The 18,469-nt window shown below is 46.5% G+C and overlaps 1 protein-coding gene across 1 annotated transcript in view; it reads left to right on the top strand.

Moving 5' to 3' along the window:
• PHACTR3 (phosphatase and actin regulator 3) overlaps window positions 1–18,469 on the top strand; it is an 88,669-nt gene that overhangs the window by 35,135 nt on the left and 35,065 nt on the right. Inside the window, exon 7 of the mRNA XM_040248706.1 lies at window positions 14,478–14,631. Coding sequence (XP_040104640.1) covers window positions 14,478–14,631 — 154 coding nt within the window. The remainder of the gene's footprint in view (window positions 1–14,477; window positions 14,632–18,469) is intronic.

Genomic DNA, 18,469 nt, shown 5'->3' on the forward strand with positions numbered 1-18,469 from the left:
TTGATCTCCTTTAGGATTGACTGATTGATCTTGCAGTCCAAGGGACTCTCAACAGTCTTCTCCAACACCACAGTTCAAAAGCATCAATTCTTTGGCGCTCAGTCTTCTTTATAGTCCAACTCTCACATTCATACATGACTACTGGAAAAACCATAGCTTTGACTATATGGACCTTTGTTGGCAAAGTAATATCTCTGCTTTTTAAAATGCTGTCTAGGTTGGTCATAGCTTTTCTTACAAGGAGCAAGCACCTTTTACTTTCATGGCTTGAATTTCATGATGCCATTATTTACTAGTTTTTAAAGTCATAAATGGGTTGGTATTGGGTCTGTCAGATGCTTTTTCTGCATCAGTTAATTTGATCATGTGATTATTAGTTCTTAGCCTGTTGATGTGATTCATTATATAAATTGACTTTCAAAAGCTATACCAGCCTTGCACATCTGGTAAAAGTTACATTTGGTAGTGGTGTGTAATTCTTTACACATTTTTTATTCAATTTTGATAATCTTTTAGGGATTTTTGCATCTGTGTTCATGAGAGATTCTGATCTTTGATTTTCTTTTCCTGTGACATCTTTGGTTTTGATGTTAGCGTAATGCTGGCCTCATTGAATGAGTTAGGAAGTAATCCCTCTGCTTCTAAACTGTGAAATCGATTGTAGAGAATTGATGTAATACTTCCTCACAAGTTTGGTAGAATTCACAAGTCAACCCCTCTGGGCCTGGTGCTTTCTGTTTCAAAAGATTATTGTTCATTGACTCATTTTATTTAGTGGAGGCTTGTTCAGATGATCAATTTCTTGTGTGAGTTTTGGCAGATTGTCTTCTAGGAATTGGTTCATTTCATCTAGGTTATCCAATTTATGGGCACAAAATTGTTTGTAGTATTCCTTTAATATCCTTTTAACATCTGTATTATCTATACTAATAATATACTATACTATTATCTATACTATTATAGGTAGTATAGTTAGATAATATACTATATTCTATTATCTATACTAATAGTCCCTCTTTTATTTCTGATTATTAGCAATTAGTGTCCTTTATCTTTTTCTCTTAGTCTGGCTAGATGCTTATTGATTTTATTGATCTTTTCAAAGAACCAGCTTTTGGTTTTATTGATTTTTCCATGTTGTTCTATTTTTAATTTCCCCAATTTCTGCTCTAATTCTTACCATGTTTTCTGCTTACTTTGGATTTAATGAATATGTCTTACTTTTATCATTAGCAAACCAATAAGGATAGGTATTTTTTAGAAAAGCCCTCATTCCTGCTTTGGGGGAGTTCTCAGTCTTATAAACACACAGATAGGCAAGAGTAACACAACAAAGCCTGCAACAGAGGAGCTGATGCCTGGGCTAAGAACAGGTTAGGTGGTAGGCAGATGTCAGGAGGAGGACCAGAGGCTGTTTCATAGGGTTTTGAGGAATAAGTAAGAGTTTGCCAGGCAGGTGAAGTCTCAGAGATATGGCAGAGGTGGGCGCATTTAGGAAACTAAAGCTGGCGTGGACCACCTGGAGCCCAGAAGGGGTACAATCTGGAGAGTCTTCGTTGGTGTGGGCGTAGGGTTGATGTGAGAATCTCCTCCATCAACGTTTTGCAGTTTCCTAGGTAATCTGAGAAGGCTGAGAATCCCCACCATGGTGTCACCAGTCAGTATTGCCAATGGTGAAAAAATATCACTACTGAGTGGTACATTGCATCTGTTTGGGGAAGAGGACTTCCTCTATGGCTCATTGGGTAAAGAGGCTACCTGTAGTGTAGGAGACACAGGAGACCTGGGTTCGATCCTTGAGCCAGGAAGATCCCCTGGAGAAGGAAATGGCAACCTACTCCAGTATTCTTGCCTGGGAAATCCCATGAACAGAGGAGCCTGGTGAGCTGTACAAACCATGGAGTCTCAAAGAGTCAGATACGACTGAGCAACTAAGCACAAATCTGTTGGGGAAGAATGTAAGTAAAACCTGAGATTCTGAGTGCAGTGATTTTTGAGGGGGTCCATCAGCACAGCCCAGGCAACAGCCATAGGAGAGAGAGGCCCCTGTGTGGCTCAAGGGCAGCTCCCACACCCGCCTGATCCGGCAGCTGAGCTGTGTCACCTGTTGGGGGAGGAGCTCCTGGGGAGCTCTGTGATCTGCTTTGAGGACTTGCCCAGTGGGAGCCCTGGGGCTGCCCTGTGTCCTGAGCAGACAGGTGTGGCATCTGGTCTGCGGTAGTCCTAGGATTCCAAATGTTTGTCGTTGTTCAGTCGCTCAGTCATGTCTGACTCTCTGCAACCCCATGGACTGTAGCCCTCTAGGTTCCTCTGTCCATGGGATTTCCCAGGAAAGAATGCTGGATTGGGTTGCCATTTCCTCCTGCAGGATATCTTCCTGACCCCCAGGGATCAAACTCACATCTCCTTCATTGCAAGCAGTCTCCTGCATTGGCAGGTGGATTCTTTACCACTGAGCCACCAGGGAAGGCCATGCAAATGTTTACTTGAACCTAAACAGAACCCCCAAGATAGGTTCTACAGCTGAGTAGAACTTTACCCTGGAGCAGAACTTTACCCTGGAAAAAAGGGACCTAGCAAATCATTCTCAGTGAGGTTGTGACCAGATGAGCATTTAGAACCAAGTGTCTAAAGAGAAGGTCACCAAGTTTTCTGTTGGTGAATCACAGGAGCATATATATATATATACACACACACATATTGCATTTGTATGTTATTTCATTATGTATTATATTTATTTTCATTTATTTATTTATAAACTATGTACACATGAGTTGCATCCTACTAATGTATTGCAAACATTATAGAATATACACAAAAGTAGTAATGAAGGAAAGATGTCATGAAATAGCCATTGTATAAATGTTTTTATTTTCTACCACCGCCTGACCTCCTGAATCTTTAAAGTGAGGCCCAGAGATTGGCGTTTCATAAAGAACATAGAGGGGGTGGGGGTGGGGTGGTTAGTGATTCTGGTGTACTTGGTCCAAAATCCATCCTTGATTGCTGTTGTCGTTCAGCCTCTTGGTCACATCCCCGTGGACTGCAGCACACCAGACTTCCCTGTCCTCCATGGTCTCATGGAGTTTGCCCAAGTTCGTGTCCATTGAATTGGTGATACTATCCAGCCATCTCATCCTTGATAGGTCCACCCTAGTATAAAAGCCGGAGAAGGCAATGGCACCTCACTCCAGTACTCTTGCCTGGAAAATCCCATGGATGGAGGAGCTTGGAAGGCTGCAGTCCGTGGGGTCGCTGAGGGTTGGACATGACTGAGCAACTTCACTTTCACTTTTCACTTTCATGCATTGGAGAAGGAAATGGCAACCCACTCCAGTGTTCTTGCCTGGAGAATCCCAGGGACGGGGGAGCCTGGTGGGCTGCCGTCTATGGGGTTGCACAGAGTCGGACACAACTGAAGCAACTGAGCAGCAGTATAAAAGCTAAAATTTGCTCAGTGTCTTATACAAAAATCTGCTTTGTTGTTTATTGGACAAGCATTGCATGTCCCAGCTCTGGGTCCCTGAGTATTCTCAGGGAAAACTAGAGCACCCCAGGGAGTGCATGGCTACACTGAAAGTTGCCAAGAAGGCAAAGAGGAGGAAGAGGGCCATGTCTGGATGAGAAATCCTGACACATCGGGCTGGACGATGTGATAATACAGGGACATCACCGTGGGGAGTGGCATGGCCAGGCACTTGTGATCTTGCCTGAACTGAAGGAAAGGGTGACCCTCTTTGCAGACTCTGACATCCTTTCCCCCAGGACACAACTGGTGAAAAGTGAAAGCTAAAGTGTGTTGTTATTTGAATCCTATTTTAAATGTGGTGGAGGGTATGTTGAACAGCCCCTGGCAGTGAATCCTCTGATGTGAAGAGTCACCTGCAGTCTGATGAGGTGAGAACTCGCCTGTCCTCACGAGGATGAGTGCACAGAACATCCCTGATCACTGCTCCTGCTTGGCCTGGGGCTCTGGGTTTGGCGTTACCTGGAAACTTGCAATTCCTCACATGCACACCAGGTGGCGCTGCAGAAAGTCACTGGGATGCAGGATGTTCCCAAGACCTGGGATGCTTGGCCACCACCTTTGGGACAAGCGGGTGGGCTGTTTGTGGTGGGGCCTGTGCGGCTCTGGTGGTTCTTGCCAAAAGCACTAAGTAGCAGAGTTGTGTGTGGGACTCATAGGCCCAGTGATAATCTGATACAACAGAGCTCCTATTGTATCAACAACCAACCCAAACTAGGCTCCAGACTCCAGAGAACTCTGGGGATGTGGAATTACAGTAATGCATGGAATTATCCACTGAAATTGCAGTACTAGCTCACATTTGAAATTCACTCTTATTGTTAGATGACAGGGGAAACAGAGTGAGCCTCACAACCGACTGTCCACTTTCTGCTTGGAGCGTCTTCCTAGGGTGGAGGGTGCAGGGAAGTGACCTCCAAGCAGAGTGGTGGTCACATTGATATGGGAAATCACAGTTCTGTGGTGCTGAAGCAGCTGGAGTTTGTAGGACAGGGTCCTGAAAAAGGGGGGTATGTGAAGGGGCCCCCGAAGTTCATGTGGAAATTCAGGCAGCCAAGGGCAGACAGAATTCCTCAGGACTTAGCAGAGATCACGTGTAGGAGCAAGGAAGGTGTGTGATCCTGGAGACTGGGGATGCTGGGATCAGTCCAGACCACAGAGAGATTTCAGTGAGCACCATGGACCATCTTTTAAAACCCTAGAAAGGCCAAACCTCAGAGTAAGGAGTGTGCTGTGGAGTAGACAACCATGTTCAGAACTGAAACAGACCTGCCATTGTTGCAGACTTGTTCAGAGCCTTAAAGAACAGGATGAATGAACAGATGGAGAATCTTCACAGAGAGACAGACACTATAAAAGATAACCAAATGCAAATTCTAGGATTAAAAAGTATAATATCTGAACCAAAAAAATCCACAGCAGCTTTAAGACAGCCCCATAGCATCCATGCTTGTGCCAAGGCAGGTGTGAGGGCTTCTCATTGGGGCCCCTATAGCTCGTGGCGGGTAGGGGAACATTCATGTCTTCCTCCCCCAACTCACGTGGCCTGAGGCTTCCCCTCGCCCCCCAGGATCACCAGTCTGGACATGCAGTTTGTTGAGGAAAGGGCTGTGTTAGTGGTGTGGGGATATGCATCTTTGTAGCTAAGGCTGTGTACATCTCCACGAGCACGTCCTTAGGATAAATTCTGAAATGTGACTAAGAAAAAGATCTCGTGTTGAGTTTATTTTTAACTCCTCAGCCTTCTGTTCATATTTATACATGGCCCCATTTATGTTCCTCCCTCTTCTCAAGATGGTACTCAAGACTGGGATTCTGGGAGGAATAGCGAGGAGATGATCCAGGGTAGAGCAGGGGGAGGAGTGTCTGTCTAACCCTGAAATACACAGCAGCTTTGGCTCAGGAATGCTTGCCTTCCCAGAAATGGAGCTGATGGGAATACTCATTCATGCGCAGGGAAACACAGAAATGAGGGCAGTCCCTAAAGCTTTGCTTAAGAGAGCCAGAATAAGCACTAACCTAGATGTCCATTCACGGGGGAGCTGGATCAGCAAGTAATGGGATCAGGGGACATCCGCACTCGGGGAGTATCTGGAGCCAGTGAGGGGAGAGAGCTGGGTCAGGTCATCCTGCTTTAGAATCGGATGTGAGAGCGAGCCAGCCTTTGCTGTATGCGGTGTGATCCCACTTCTGTGAAACAGTTAAATGGGGGTGTCAGTTGTTAACGGCAGACAAATTAGGTCTGGAAGCAAGTCCCACAAAACATCCATAGTGGTTTCTGCAGGAGATGAGATGTGGGTACAGGAAGGGGATCCTTTCCTCTACCTGATGCGGTTGGGCTTTGGTTGTTTGCACTGTTCTCATAGTTGACTGAGAGATCAGGCTTCTTTGAGCCAGAAGGCAGCCTGCCTGAGCTCTGCCTGGGACAGTTCCCACCTCCATGAACTTAACCTTCCTTCTTGTTAATTCACCGGTAAGACACCAGGCAGAGCCCAGGGGGGCCAGTCTGCTCTGATAGAGTCGGCACCCCATAAATCAAAGGGTGATCTAATAGTGTATTTTTTTCTTTTCTAAAGTTTGTTAATTTGGCAAATGACATGAGTTGCTTTTCAAATGTTAAACCACCTTGCCTCCCAGTTGGTCATTTTTATCAGTTGTTGGATGTGATTTGCTACTGTTTTGTGGAGAATTTTACATCATTGTTCATGAGGGCTATTAGTCTTTAGTAGCCTTTATTAGGGTATCTTTCTTAGTTTTGACATCTCTAAATTCTAGCCTCATAGCATGAATTTTACCATCTATCCTTCTTTTCAGTGTTCTGAAATATTTTGTATAGAATTAGAATTGTTTACTTCTTACATGTTTCACAGTGTTTGCCAATGTATGCATCTGGGCATTTTTTTTTTAATGGGAGAAGGTTTTAAAGTAGAAATTGTATTTATTTAATAGATAACAGATCTATTCAGGTTATATGTATCTTCCTAAGCGAGTCTTAATGGTTTGTGTTTAGATGGATATTGCCCGTCTAATTTCTGACTCTGATAATCTGTGTGTGTGTGTGTCTCTGTGTGTCTTTCTCTTCCCTTCTCACTCTTATCTCCCCACTTCCCCTGAGAAGTCTGCATAGAGTTTAATTGGTTTTATTGCTCTTCTCAAAGCATTAGCTTTATTGTTTTTCCATTTTCTGTTTCATCAGTTTCTGTTCCAATCTTTATTATTTCTTCTCTACATCCTTGGTTTTAATTTGCTCTTTTTCTAGTTTCTTAAGATAGAATCAGGGGTCATTGATTTGGGCCTTTTATTCTCTTCAAATATAGGCATTTAATGCTGTAAATTGCCCCCAATATCACTTGGACATGCTGTATTTATTTTTACTTCAAAATACTTCCTAATTTTCCTTGTGATACCTTCTTGGGACTGTGGGTTGTTCAGAATTTTAAAATTTAGTTTCCAAATATTTGGGTATATTTCTAGAGATCTTTTGGTTATTAATTTCCAATTTAATTCCACTCTGGCCAAAGAATATACTTTGTATGACTTGAGGACTTTTTAATTTATTGAGATTTGCTTTATGGCCCAGAGTATGTATGGTCTGTCTTGGTAAATATTGCCTGTGCTCTTGGTAAGAATGTGTATTCTTCTGTTGTGTGTTAGAGTGTTTCTATAAATGTTAATTGGATCAGATTTCTCGATACAGTTTGATCACATCTTCCATATTCTTACACATTTTCTATCTACTTGTTCTGTCAATTACTCAGAGGTCTGAAATCACCAACTATAGATTTATGTATTTCTTCTCTCAGTTCTATTGGTTTTTGCTTCATATATTTGAACCTCTTATAATAGGGTCATAAATATTTAGGATTGTTTTGTCTTTCTGATAAGCTGTCCCTCTGTCATTTGGGGTGATCCCATTTATCCCTGAGAAGCCTCTTTGCTTTGGAATCTCCCTTGTCTGATATTAATGGACCACTTCAGCTTTCTCTTGATTAATCTTAGAATGGTACTTTTTCCCTTTGTAATTTTCATCTCTCTGCATGTTTTTATTTATTGAAATTTTTATTGGAGTATAGTTGCTTTACATGAATTTGAGCAAACTCCAGGGGATAGTGGCGGACAGAGGAGCGCAGCCTGGCATGCTGCAGTCCGTGGGGGTGCAAAGAGTCAGACACAACTTAGTGACTGAACAACCACAACAATGGTTGCTTTAAAATGTTGCGTTGGTTTCTACTGTACAGCAAAGTGCATCAGCAAAGTGCATCTACATGTGTGCATATATCCCCTCTTTTTTGAATTTCCTTCCCATTAAGGTCACCACAGACACAGAGTAGAGTTTCCTGTGCTGCACAGTAGGTTCTTATTAGTTATGTATTTTATACATAGTGTATATATGTCAAAGTCAATTCGTCCCACAGCCCCTTTCCCCCTTGGTATCCATATGTTTGTTCTCTGCATCTGTATCTATTTCTGCTTTGTAGAGAAGATCGTCTATATCAGTTTTTGCAGATTCCACATGTATGCGTTAATATACGATATTTATTTCTCGTGTTTTTATTTAAATGCATGTTTTGTAGGCAGCGTGTAGTTTGTGTTTGCTTTTTTGTCCTTCCTGAGAATTTTTGCCTTTAGTTAAGCTATTCAGAGGCTCAGACAGTAAAGAATCTGCCTGAAAACAATTCAGGAGACTTGAGAGCAATCCCTGGGTTGGGAAGATCCTGTGAGGAGGGAATGGCAACCCACTCCAGTATTCTTGCCTAGAGAATCCCACGGACAGAGGAGCCTGGAGGGCTGCAGTCCGTGGGGCTACAAAGGGTCAGACATGACTGAAGTGACTTAGCACCCACTCCAGTGTTCTTGCCTGGAGAATCGCATGGACAGAGGAGCCTGGTGGGCTACAGTCCGTGGGGTCGCAAAGAGTCAGACCCGGTCACTTTCGCTTTCAAGCTCTTCAGACTGTTTACACTTCACAGGTTCCTTGATTTCACTGGGTTTAAATCTACTCTTTAGTTTTGCAGATCTCCAGCCTCTTTGTGCTGCTCCCCCTTCCTACCCCTACCCTGCAGACTCTCGCGCTCTTCGTCTCCTTGGTCTTCAGGCTTCGTCTTCTTCACTCACGGGCTTTCCAGGCTCTTCCTGGTGCCTCTTCCTGGTCCATGACCTCAAGACCTAGTCAGCTGGGTGATCATAGAGCTCACTGTTTGGTTCCCATCTCAAGGGTCACTATCCTTCCCAGTGTCATCAAAACCACTGTTTCATATATTTTGATTTTTGTTTATTTGTGGGTGGGAAATTCAGCATGTATTACTGCAGAAGTAGAAGTCAAAATCATTACTTTTCCTTTGGAGCCCTGGAGAAATTTTCATGGCACATCCTTCCATGGAACAAACTGTGTTCTGATATGACAAATACCCCAAAGGGAATCCTCCCTACAGGATCCAGCCCCAATGCTGCTTCCTCTAGAAATCCTTCCTTGATCTTGACTAAGTCCCCTCCCTGTGTGGCCTGTTTTCTCTTGCCTGCACTATGGAACTCAGCAGACATTTCCTGAGTTTGTGCAGGAAACAAAATGAAAATGGCAGAATCCTCTTCGTGGATGAGCTCACCAGATTTGTTTTCCTCCATTGAGTGAAAATGTTTCAAGCTTGGATAATGACCATGGTTAGAGGAAGCCACACAAACAGATAATTGGGGTATGTTGTGAGAGTGTGCAAATAGGAACACACATAGTGTGTTTGAGATCATTACAGGTGCTTGTTTTCACATCTCCTTCACCCAAGTGAGCTCAGCAGGGTATGCCCCACCTGGTCATTTCTCCTTTTGGGCTAGGTGTACAACAGGAACAACAGTTCCACTAGAAATGGTGCCTTCAGTCAATTCAGTTCAGTTCAGTTGCTCAGTTGTGTCTGACTCTTTGCGACCCCGTGAATCTCAGCATGCCAGACCTAATAGATCCATGAAGGTCACAGCTAAGAGTGTGGATGCTGGGGTCAAGCCCAGGTATAAATCTTGGCTCTGTTGCTTAACCTTCAGCAAGAAAACAGGAGCTTGGTTATGGCCATGCTAAGTTTGAGATGCTTGATTGGGACCTGAGTGGAGACAGCCTGAAGATGCAGCATGGATTCAGGAGAGAAGATGTGACTAGAGAGGGAGAATCTGAGTATTAGTAGTTGATCCCTAGTGTCATGCGGCAGGTGAGGTCATGTAGGAAGCAAACATGAAGGAGGGTTTGAGGGCTGAGTCCTGGGCACACCCTCATCTAGAGAGGGGATGATGAAGAACCAGCCAAGGAGACTGATGGGAGGATGCCGGCCAGTGCAGTGCACAGGGAGAGAAGAGGTAGGCCTGACAAGGAAGAGAGTGGTCCAAGGCCTGAGATCCCCCACGATCATCCTTTCCCTACTGGGTGGATGATGGCGCTGATGATACAGGGCTGGGGGATGTTCTGCATTCCGCACTCGCTGGTGGTGAGCCTGCATGGAGGCAGGAGGTTGCCCCCTGCCTGGTGAGGTGGAATCCGGAGCTCTGGGGTCTGCCGCTCTCTGACTATGCGGGGTCCTGGGAGAAGAGCCAGCTTTGCCTACCATGCCTGCTGAGCCCTGCCTGCCAGCCAACCGTGCCTGGGAAAGGCTCTCCAGCATTGGCTGGAGCGGAACTGGATCGGTGCCATCCTTTTTTATATATAATTTTACTTATTTATGTATTTGTGGCTGTGCTGGGTCTTCGTTGCTGCGTGGGTTTCTCTGGTTGTGGTGCATGGGCTTCTTGCTGCAGTGGCTTCTCTTGTGGAGCACGGGCTCTAGAGCACATGGGCCCCAGTGGCTGTGGCTCACAGGCTCTGGAGCACAGGCCCAGTCATTGTGCTGCGTGGGCTTAGCTACCCTGTGGCATGTGGGACCCTCCCATACCAGGGATCAAACCCGTGTCTCCTGCACTGGCAGGCAGATTCTTTACCACTGAGCCGCCAGGGAAGTCCAGGGTTTTACTTTTAACTGACTTAGTATTTTTGGCCCATGCATTGGTTTTTATTCACTTTGGCCAATTAAGAACTCTGTAGAATATTGAGCAAGAGTGGTCTGAAGATCAATGAAAGCCTTGTGCTTGGAAAGACAATATTGTTTCAACCAATGCCCCCAGGGAGAAGACGTTTTGCACTGGGCCGGCTCTGAATCAGATCCAAGGCAGGCAGCCTTGGATAGGGTGGAGACTTCAGGGTACCAGTGGCAGGTCAAATGATGCAACTCTTTTGGGGATGAGGGCCGTTGCTCTCCCCACAGTGGCTCCCAGGCACCCGGTCCTCAGGAGACAGCAAGCTGCTGCGAGGGTGCTCCAATCCAAGAGAGGGGCAGGGGACTGGAGGGAGCAAAACATTCTCACTGAGATTCCACCAGTTCCTCTTGAATAAAGACCCCCTGTGCTGCTTTAAATAAATTTATGGAATTCTGAAGAAGTTGACCCTGATGATATTTGCAATTTTCTTGTTGTTCTTATGGAGGGGAGAATTTTCTACTGTCTTCACTACTTTCACTCCACAAAGGTCTTTCTTTTTAAACAATTATTTAGAGATAAGGAAACCATGTTGATTAAAAATAAAATACAGATAAATTAATAGGTAAAGTCCATTTCTAGTGTCTCTATGCCGATTTATAAGAAGATTGTATATATTTACAAAATTAAATGCAAATGTAGATACAGATATATATCTATCTATAAGGTGCATATTTTCCTACAAGTCATTTTTCTTAGCAATGTATCGTGACTGTCTTTTTGTCTCTCAACAATGAATATACCACTGTTTTTAATCGGGGCTTCCCAGGTAGTTCGGTGGTAAAGAATCTGCTTGCCAGTGCAGGAGTTACCGGTTCTATCCTTGGGTCAGAAATATCCCCTGGAGAAGGAACTGGCAACCCACTCCAGTATTCTTGCCTGGAGAATCCCATGGACAGAGGAGCCTGGTGGGCTACAGTCCATGGGGTCGCAAAGAATCATACATGAGTGAGTGAGTAAGCAACAACAACCACCGTTTTTAATAGGTTGATAATACTCAGATGACGCACCGTAATTTGGCACATGCTGTCTTGTTGGGATATTTTGGCTGTGTTTGTTGTTGTTGCTCAGTCATGAAGTTGTGTCCAACTCTTTGCAATCGCATGGACTGCCACACGCTAGGCTTCCCTGTCATTCTCCCAGAGTTTGCTCCAACTCACGTCCATTGAGTCGGTGATGACATCCAGCCATTTCATCCTCTGTCACCCCCTTCTCCTCCTGCCCTCAATCTTCCCCAGCATGAGGGACTTTTTCTATGAATCGATTGTGTTTAATTTCTTTATTTTGTAAATAAGGCTGGGTGGACACCCTTGTATGTGTGTTTTATGTGCTTGTCCCATTTGTTTTGGGAGCAGACTCTTGGAAAGGGGGTTTCTGGCTCCAAAGATAGGAACACAAGTGTGTTTGGGGTCACTTGCGGAGACGATGGTCCCCACAGTCAAGAAGGGAAGTTTTCTGGCCTCTGTTTCTCTGCATCACACCCTACTCTGGATCACCTGCTCATTTAGACTAATGACTAACTTCTACCAAACTAATGCTGTCAGTTTGGTAGAAGTACCACTCAAATTCATGTAAAACCTTCATTTTAAGCCGTTTGTCTGGAAATTTCTCTTTGACTTTTAAGAAACCAAACCTGGTAACCCCCAATAGCCTGGGAAAGACCGTCAGCCCGGACATTTTCATAATGGCCCTATAGGTGCCCAAGCTGTGCTCATAGAGGCTGGAAGATTAAGCAGAGAGTTACCCGCTCTTAGAACTAAGACTTCCTGTGCAGTGAATTCTCATCACATCTAGAAATCTCTGATGAAAGGGTCTTTCAGTTAAGAACAAATATGCTTAACGTTCGTAATGACAAGCCTGAGACATTTGCAATAGGCTTAAAGATATTCTTTATCAAAAGCTGAAAAGATTAAACCGCCTTCAGTGTCATTTCATGGTTAAGCATATTACACTCATCTGAAATGGCAATCCCCCTCACCTTCCCACCATGTATGAGACCCTTGACATTCACGAAGGACGTGTCCCAAGACCTTTGAGGCTCCCTCAATTCATAAATGCCAGTTTGGCTTTCAATTTTCCCCAGACCATGCAGCAGAGATCAACAGAAAAATGTGTGTGACTGCTTTAGGCTTTTATGATTCTATAAATACAGAGCTCCAATCATGTATAAAGCTATTAAAGCAAAATCAGGCAGGAGTTCTGGCTGAAATGGTTTCTGGGGTCATTATTTTTCTCTTTGTCTATAAAACACATAGTAAACAAGCTTACATTAGAAAGTCAAGTTTCAGTCAAGCACGATTGTTTGTATCTTACTTTATCCCAAATTTCTGTTAAACTATCACTTTGCTGGAGGTATTTCTTACTTTGCATATCCGTACCCCATTCTGGGAATTGACTTTCTTTAGGGAGCCTTGATTCTTAATACTAGTTTGCCTCCAGCTGTGGGGTGACCATTGGATGATGGTTTGAACTCCAGGAATTAAACCTATCCCCTAATGAAAGTGCAAAACCACACACCCTCAGAATCACAGTCTACATTGTATTAATACTTGGAGTTTTTTGCCGGTTGTCAGCATGTGCACTGGCTGGGGCAGGTAGGGACTCTGGTGGTCAGAAAGCTCAGTGCCATGTCCTGGCACCTAAGGCATGACCCTTCTCTGACTTTGAATGCAGCCAATCCCCATTTCTGCTATTAGCATCTTACTGACGAGAGAGATGTTACTACTACTACTGACCCCTGAGTCAGGCTCACTACTTCTGTTACCCAACTTCCTTGGTGGTTCAGATGGTAAAGAATCTACCTGCAATGCGGGAGACGCGAGTTCAATCCCTGGGTTGGGAAGATCCCCTGGAGAAAGACAGTAACCCACTCCAGTATTCTTGCCTGGAGAATTCTGTGGACAGAGAAGCCGGGCAGGCTATGCAGTTCATGGGGTCGCTAAGAGTCAGACTCGACTGAGCAACTAACACTTTTACTTTCTTTTGTTACCCAAAAGTTAGTGACTGGAGTTTTTCAATGTTTACTTACGTAAATTGCCAGCTACAGGTGCTAGTTTCTGCAAAAATCTCCCAGTCAATAATGTGTTAGGTAAATCTGAGCATTATTCCTTAAGATCTTACATCTTACGTGCACTCAGATGTCACTCCGCTGCTTCCAGACACGGGGGGCGGGGGGGTAAAGATCAGTGTCAGCCTTCTAGACCCTGAGTCAGGCTCACTCGACCGGATAACCTGCTGCATCAACACTGTTCCAGGACCCAGGAGAACAGACTATCAGGGAACTTTCAGTCTAGTGGAGGAGACAGATGATAAACTAAGGAACCAGAAAGAGATCAGATAAGGGAGGAACTGATCCTGAGGGTGACGGAGATTAGACGACCTATTGGGTCTCTGAGGGCTCGGTTCTGGGCCAACGACACGGTTCAGACAGTAGCCAGCCCAGGATGGTCCAGGCAGAGTGGGGTGGTCAGCACTGGATGGACATGTTCCTGAGACCCTGAGCTGGAATATTCTAGGAATGAAAGGGGATCCAGGTGGCCACAGGGTAGCAGGCAGTGGGGAGGAAGGGAAGTGCCACCATGGATAAAAGTAACTAATTTATGACCCGAACTCGGACACTTTTGAAAGAGAAGGTGGTGCTATTGATAATTGCTCTGGGACAGCAAGTGTCTCTACGATGGTCAGTGGAGACCTGCATGCACAATCGGTGCCCCACCCACGGAAGGCGTGGGATGAGGGGGCTTTGTGAAGGGAGGTGCCTTGCCCACCATTCTCTGTAGGGCACCATAGCTGCCGGACTCGCCCCCGTGGCTCTGGTGCAGGGTTTCCCCTGCAGTGGGGGTGGGGAGTGTCTCCCCCGGCAGCCGGCACCTTCTGACACCCATCATCTCATCACCCCTTCTCCCAGGGACCCTGCCGAGGAAATGCAAGAAGGAGCTCCTAGCGGTGAAGCTGAGGAACCGGCCCAGCAGGCAGGAGCTGGAGGACCGAAACATCTTCCCCCAGAGGACGGACGAGGAGCGGCAGGAGATCCGGCAGCAGATTGAAATGAAGCTCTCCAAGTAAGTGTGGATGCGTGGGCCCCAGAGGGGCTGGTCCCACCTGCCCACAGCCCAGCCCTGCGTTGCACCCACCACCATCAATGTTTGGGTTCTTGCTGTGGGGGGCCATCGGAGCATCAGATGCTTGGTGGCCTCCCTGGCCTGGACACATGGCATCCCCTGTGACAACTGACGTGTCCCTAGACACTGCTGAGTCCCGCCCGCCCAGGGCCAGTCTTCCTGGTGGAGAAGGACTGGTTGTAGAAGCAGGGACTGTGGTTTGGACAAGCTCTGGGGGGACGGGGTGGGGTTTGCCAGTGCTGCTGGTCTGTGGCACCCTCAGAGAAGCAGGGCTCGAAAGCAGGGTCTCCCGAGCTCAGGGGTCCCAGTGTTTTGGTTGGGTGACTCTGGTGTCCTATGCACCGTGGGACATTTAGCAGCATCCCTGGCCTCTGCCCTGGAGATGCTCACAGCCCGCCCCCCTCCCCCCACCACTGTGACAACCATACATCCCCTGGGGAGGGAGCCACTGCCACCCCTGGTCTAGGACCACTCCCCTGCAGGTCGTCCCTCTGCCTGAGGCTTACGCCGCCTCACTGCAGGCAGATGGGCCCTTGTTCCCCATCTTGCTGGGGGCTTGGGCCAAGTGTGTCACCCTCTGAATGCCTTTACTTCAGGTTTTTCAGGGCCAAGGGCAGTGAGTGTAAGTGGGTAAAGCCCAGCACCCAGATGTTGCATTTCTCTGGGCCTCAGTTTTCTCGCCTGTGAAATGGGGATGACACCAGCTGTGGGCTCAACAGAGAAGGAGCAGTGGGCTCATGCTTCTGTAGGCTGTGGGGTCCCCGGCTGGGGTCCTGAGGGCCTGGAATCACGTAGTCCCAGTTTGAATCGCCACTCTGTGCTAATGTTGGGCCAATGGACTCACCTCCCCAGGACTTGCTTTTCTCATTCGTGAAGTGGGGTGCTGATGCTGTCAAGGTCATTGTGAGTGGCGGGGAGGTCCCATAAGGAAGGTGCGTTGCAGACCTGGGGCATGTGGTGGGTGCTTAGTAAGTCAGTGCTCAGCCTTTCCTGGTGGCTCAGATGATAAAGAGTCTGCCTGAATGTGGGAGACCTGAGTTCAACCTCTGGAAGATTCCCTGGAGAAGGGAATGGCTACCCACTCCAGTATCCTTGCCTTGAGAAGTCCAAAGACAGAGGAGCCTGGTGGGCTAGCGTGCATGGGGTTGCAGAGAGTTGGACATGACTGGGCGACTAACATTTTTCAAATCAGTGCTCACCATAGCTGGTGGGGCCTGGGGACCCCTCCTTTTGTGTTGGCTCTGAGCTGCGTGGTAAGGGTGCCCCCTGTGGATGGCTGTTGAGGTGCCCATGGTGGCCGGTGACCCCCAACCCAGAACAGGGCTCCAGGTGGAGAAGCTTTTTAAAATACTGATTGACGAACCCCCACCCCCCACCCCCAACCAGGATCAGTCTCTGGGGTGAGGGGGGACTTTATTGAATTCCCTGATTTTAATGGGTTGAAGGAGTCTCTCCAAGTTGGATATTCCTAGCCTGATTGCAGTGAGACTGTCAGACCCCCAAGCACTTGTCTCTCTATGTCTGGTCAGTCAGCAAAGGCTTATCTCACTCGAATGAAGAGCAGGCCGGTGCTGTGGGTAATGAGGGAGAGAGGTCCCCTGAGCCACACACCCCTGAGAGCATCCTCAGACCTCTTCCTGTCTCGGGCTTGGTACCAACCAGGTGCTCAATGAGTGCATGTGGGTAGGGAGCGGGGAGGGCTGGGAACATGGCTGCGTGGATCTCATGGCCGAACGGATGTGCCAGCTGATCAGGCTCTGTGTCCCGGCTGCCTGTCTCACGACGCCATGTACTATCGCAGGAGGCATGGTTTTCCGTCTCTCTCGTCTCTAGTAAGATTAAACTTTTTTTTTTTTTAGTCCCTATTAGCTTTTTCAGTTCCTTTCCTGCCCATTACCCGAAGTTTTCTTTATCTTACTGACTTGAGGAGTTCACTCTGGAAATCGCAGCTCCCAGCTCTCTCCGGGTCTGCGAATGGCACCTCTTCTCCCTCTTTGGGGCTGGTCTCATCATTTTGTGGATGTTTCCCTTTGATTTGTGAAAGCTCTTCATTTCTAAAGTCAGCAGATGATCGATCGTGTGCTTCTGGTGTCAGCAGATGTTCTCCATGAAGAGCCAGATATGAGCATTGCTCAGGGACCTACCGTGTCTGCCGAGACCACACAACTCTGTTGTCACACTCACTCAGTCATGGCCGGTGCGTGGCGAGTGAGTGCGGCTGGGGTCCAGTGGAGGTTTACGCACAAACATGAACAGCCCACCTGGCCCCGATGTACTTTATGGTTCATAATATTTGCACCCAGTCTTAAAACATCCTCCCCTGCCGAGATGTCAAAAAAAAAAAAACCATGATTTTTACACACGTTACTTTGGCAGTTGTCTTCTGTGCCAGTTGATAATGGTTTTCTATTTGCTAAACAAAACCAGGGGCTTCCCAGATGGGGCAAGTGATAAAGAACCTGCCTGCCAATGCAGGAGACATTAAGAGATGCGGGTTTGATCCCAGGGTCTGAAAGATCCCCTGGAGGAGGAAATGGCAACCCACTCCAGAATTCTTGCCTCAAAAATCCCATGGACTGAGGAGCCTGGCGGGCTATGGTCCATAGCGTCACAGAGTCAGACGCGACTGAAATGACTTAGCACGCACACACTCAAACAAAACCAAGTTTTCCTTCAAAATAAGATATTAAGCAAATTAAAGAAAAAATAGCAAGCATTGTAAGTACATGTGATTCAAGGAAAACAAAATGATCACGATGATGCTTGACTTAAGAGAACTCTGGGGACTCCACTCCTGTCTCCCAGGGCAGACAGGAGGTGGGAAAATGTAGGGTGCTGGGACCTCGAAGTCCCTCTGATTAAGTGGTACCCCAAAGCCAGGCTCTGGACTAGACTTCCTCCATTAATCACTGAGTCTGTAGCTTGTTTTAAATCTTGGAGTCACCATGTTTAAAAATGGAAAAGCAAGCCCGGAATTAGACATGGAGGGGCCGTGGCTGAGAAATCACATCCTCGGCGGGGGCAGACACAGCCCTCCCGGCTGCCCGGTTTGTTTCCCTACAGAAGTAGTTTAATTGGATCCTTTGTCTTTGTTTTGCCTCCTTTCAGAGATTCTTCTGACTTCACTTGCTGAATAATTCAGCCTCTGGTTGCCATGGCAACCTGCCATTCACCATATCCTGAAGTGCAGTTGGTGTTTTCATCTTGTGTATTTCTTAAAAATTTCCAGGCCCTGCCTCATTCATCTTTTGGGTACTCCTAGAGCATTTTTGGATGAAGTGGCCTTGCTCTCGCCCACTCTGCGTGCTGCTGCTTGTTGTGGGGGCATATGAAGTCAGAGTCAGCCTGCGGGGAGTGAAGCCTCGTGGGTAGTTCTCACCCCCTTTCTGTCCAGCAGCCCAGCCCATCCTTACTGTGTGTGTAAATGAATCTGCAGTGTCTCACAGACCCAAAGCAAGTTCTGGAAGTTATAGTCTTGCTTCAGTACAGTTGTGCGCTCACCATTTAAGAGGAGCCGGTGATAAGGGTGCCTGACAGCTTTCTTTATTACTACTGTTGTTGTTGTTATAAGCTTGAGGTGTCCAGCACTAGAATTCAGCATTTGTTTACAAAGTTATCAAATGACAACTTTGCCTTCTAAGTGCAGAGCCCGTGCAGTGAGTTTTGCTTGCTTTCCCTCATTTCATTCAATCTTTGTAGGAACCGATTGTCATTATCTCCATTTTACAGATGAGAAAACTGAGACTTGATGAGAGAGGTTTAGAAACTTGCCCAGAGT

The sequence above is a fragment of the Oryx dammah genome, unplaced genomic scaffold (genome assembly GCF_014754425.2).
Source record: "Oryx dammah isolate SB20612 unplaced genomic scaffold, SCBI_Odam_1.1 HiC_scaffold_10, whole genome shotgun sequence".
Lineage (NCBI taxonomy): Eukaryota > Metazoa > Chordata > Mammalia > Artiodactyla > Bovidae > Oryx > Oryx dammah.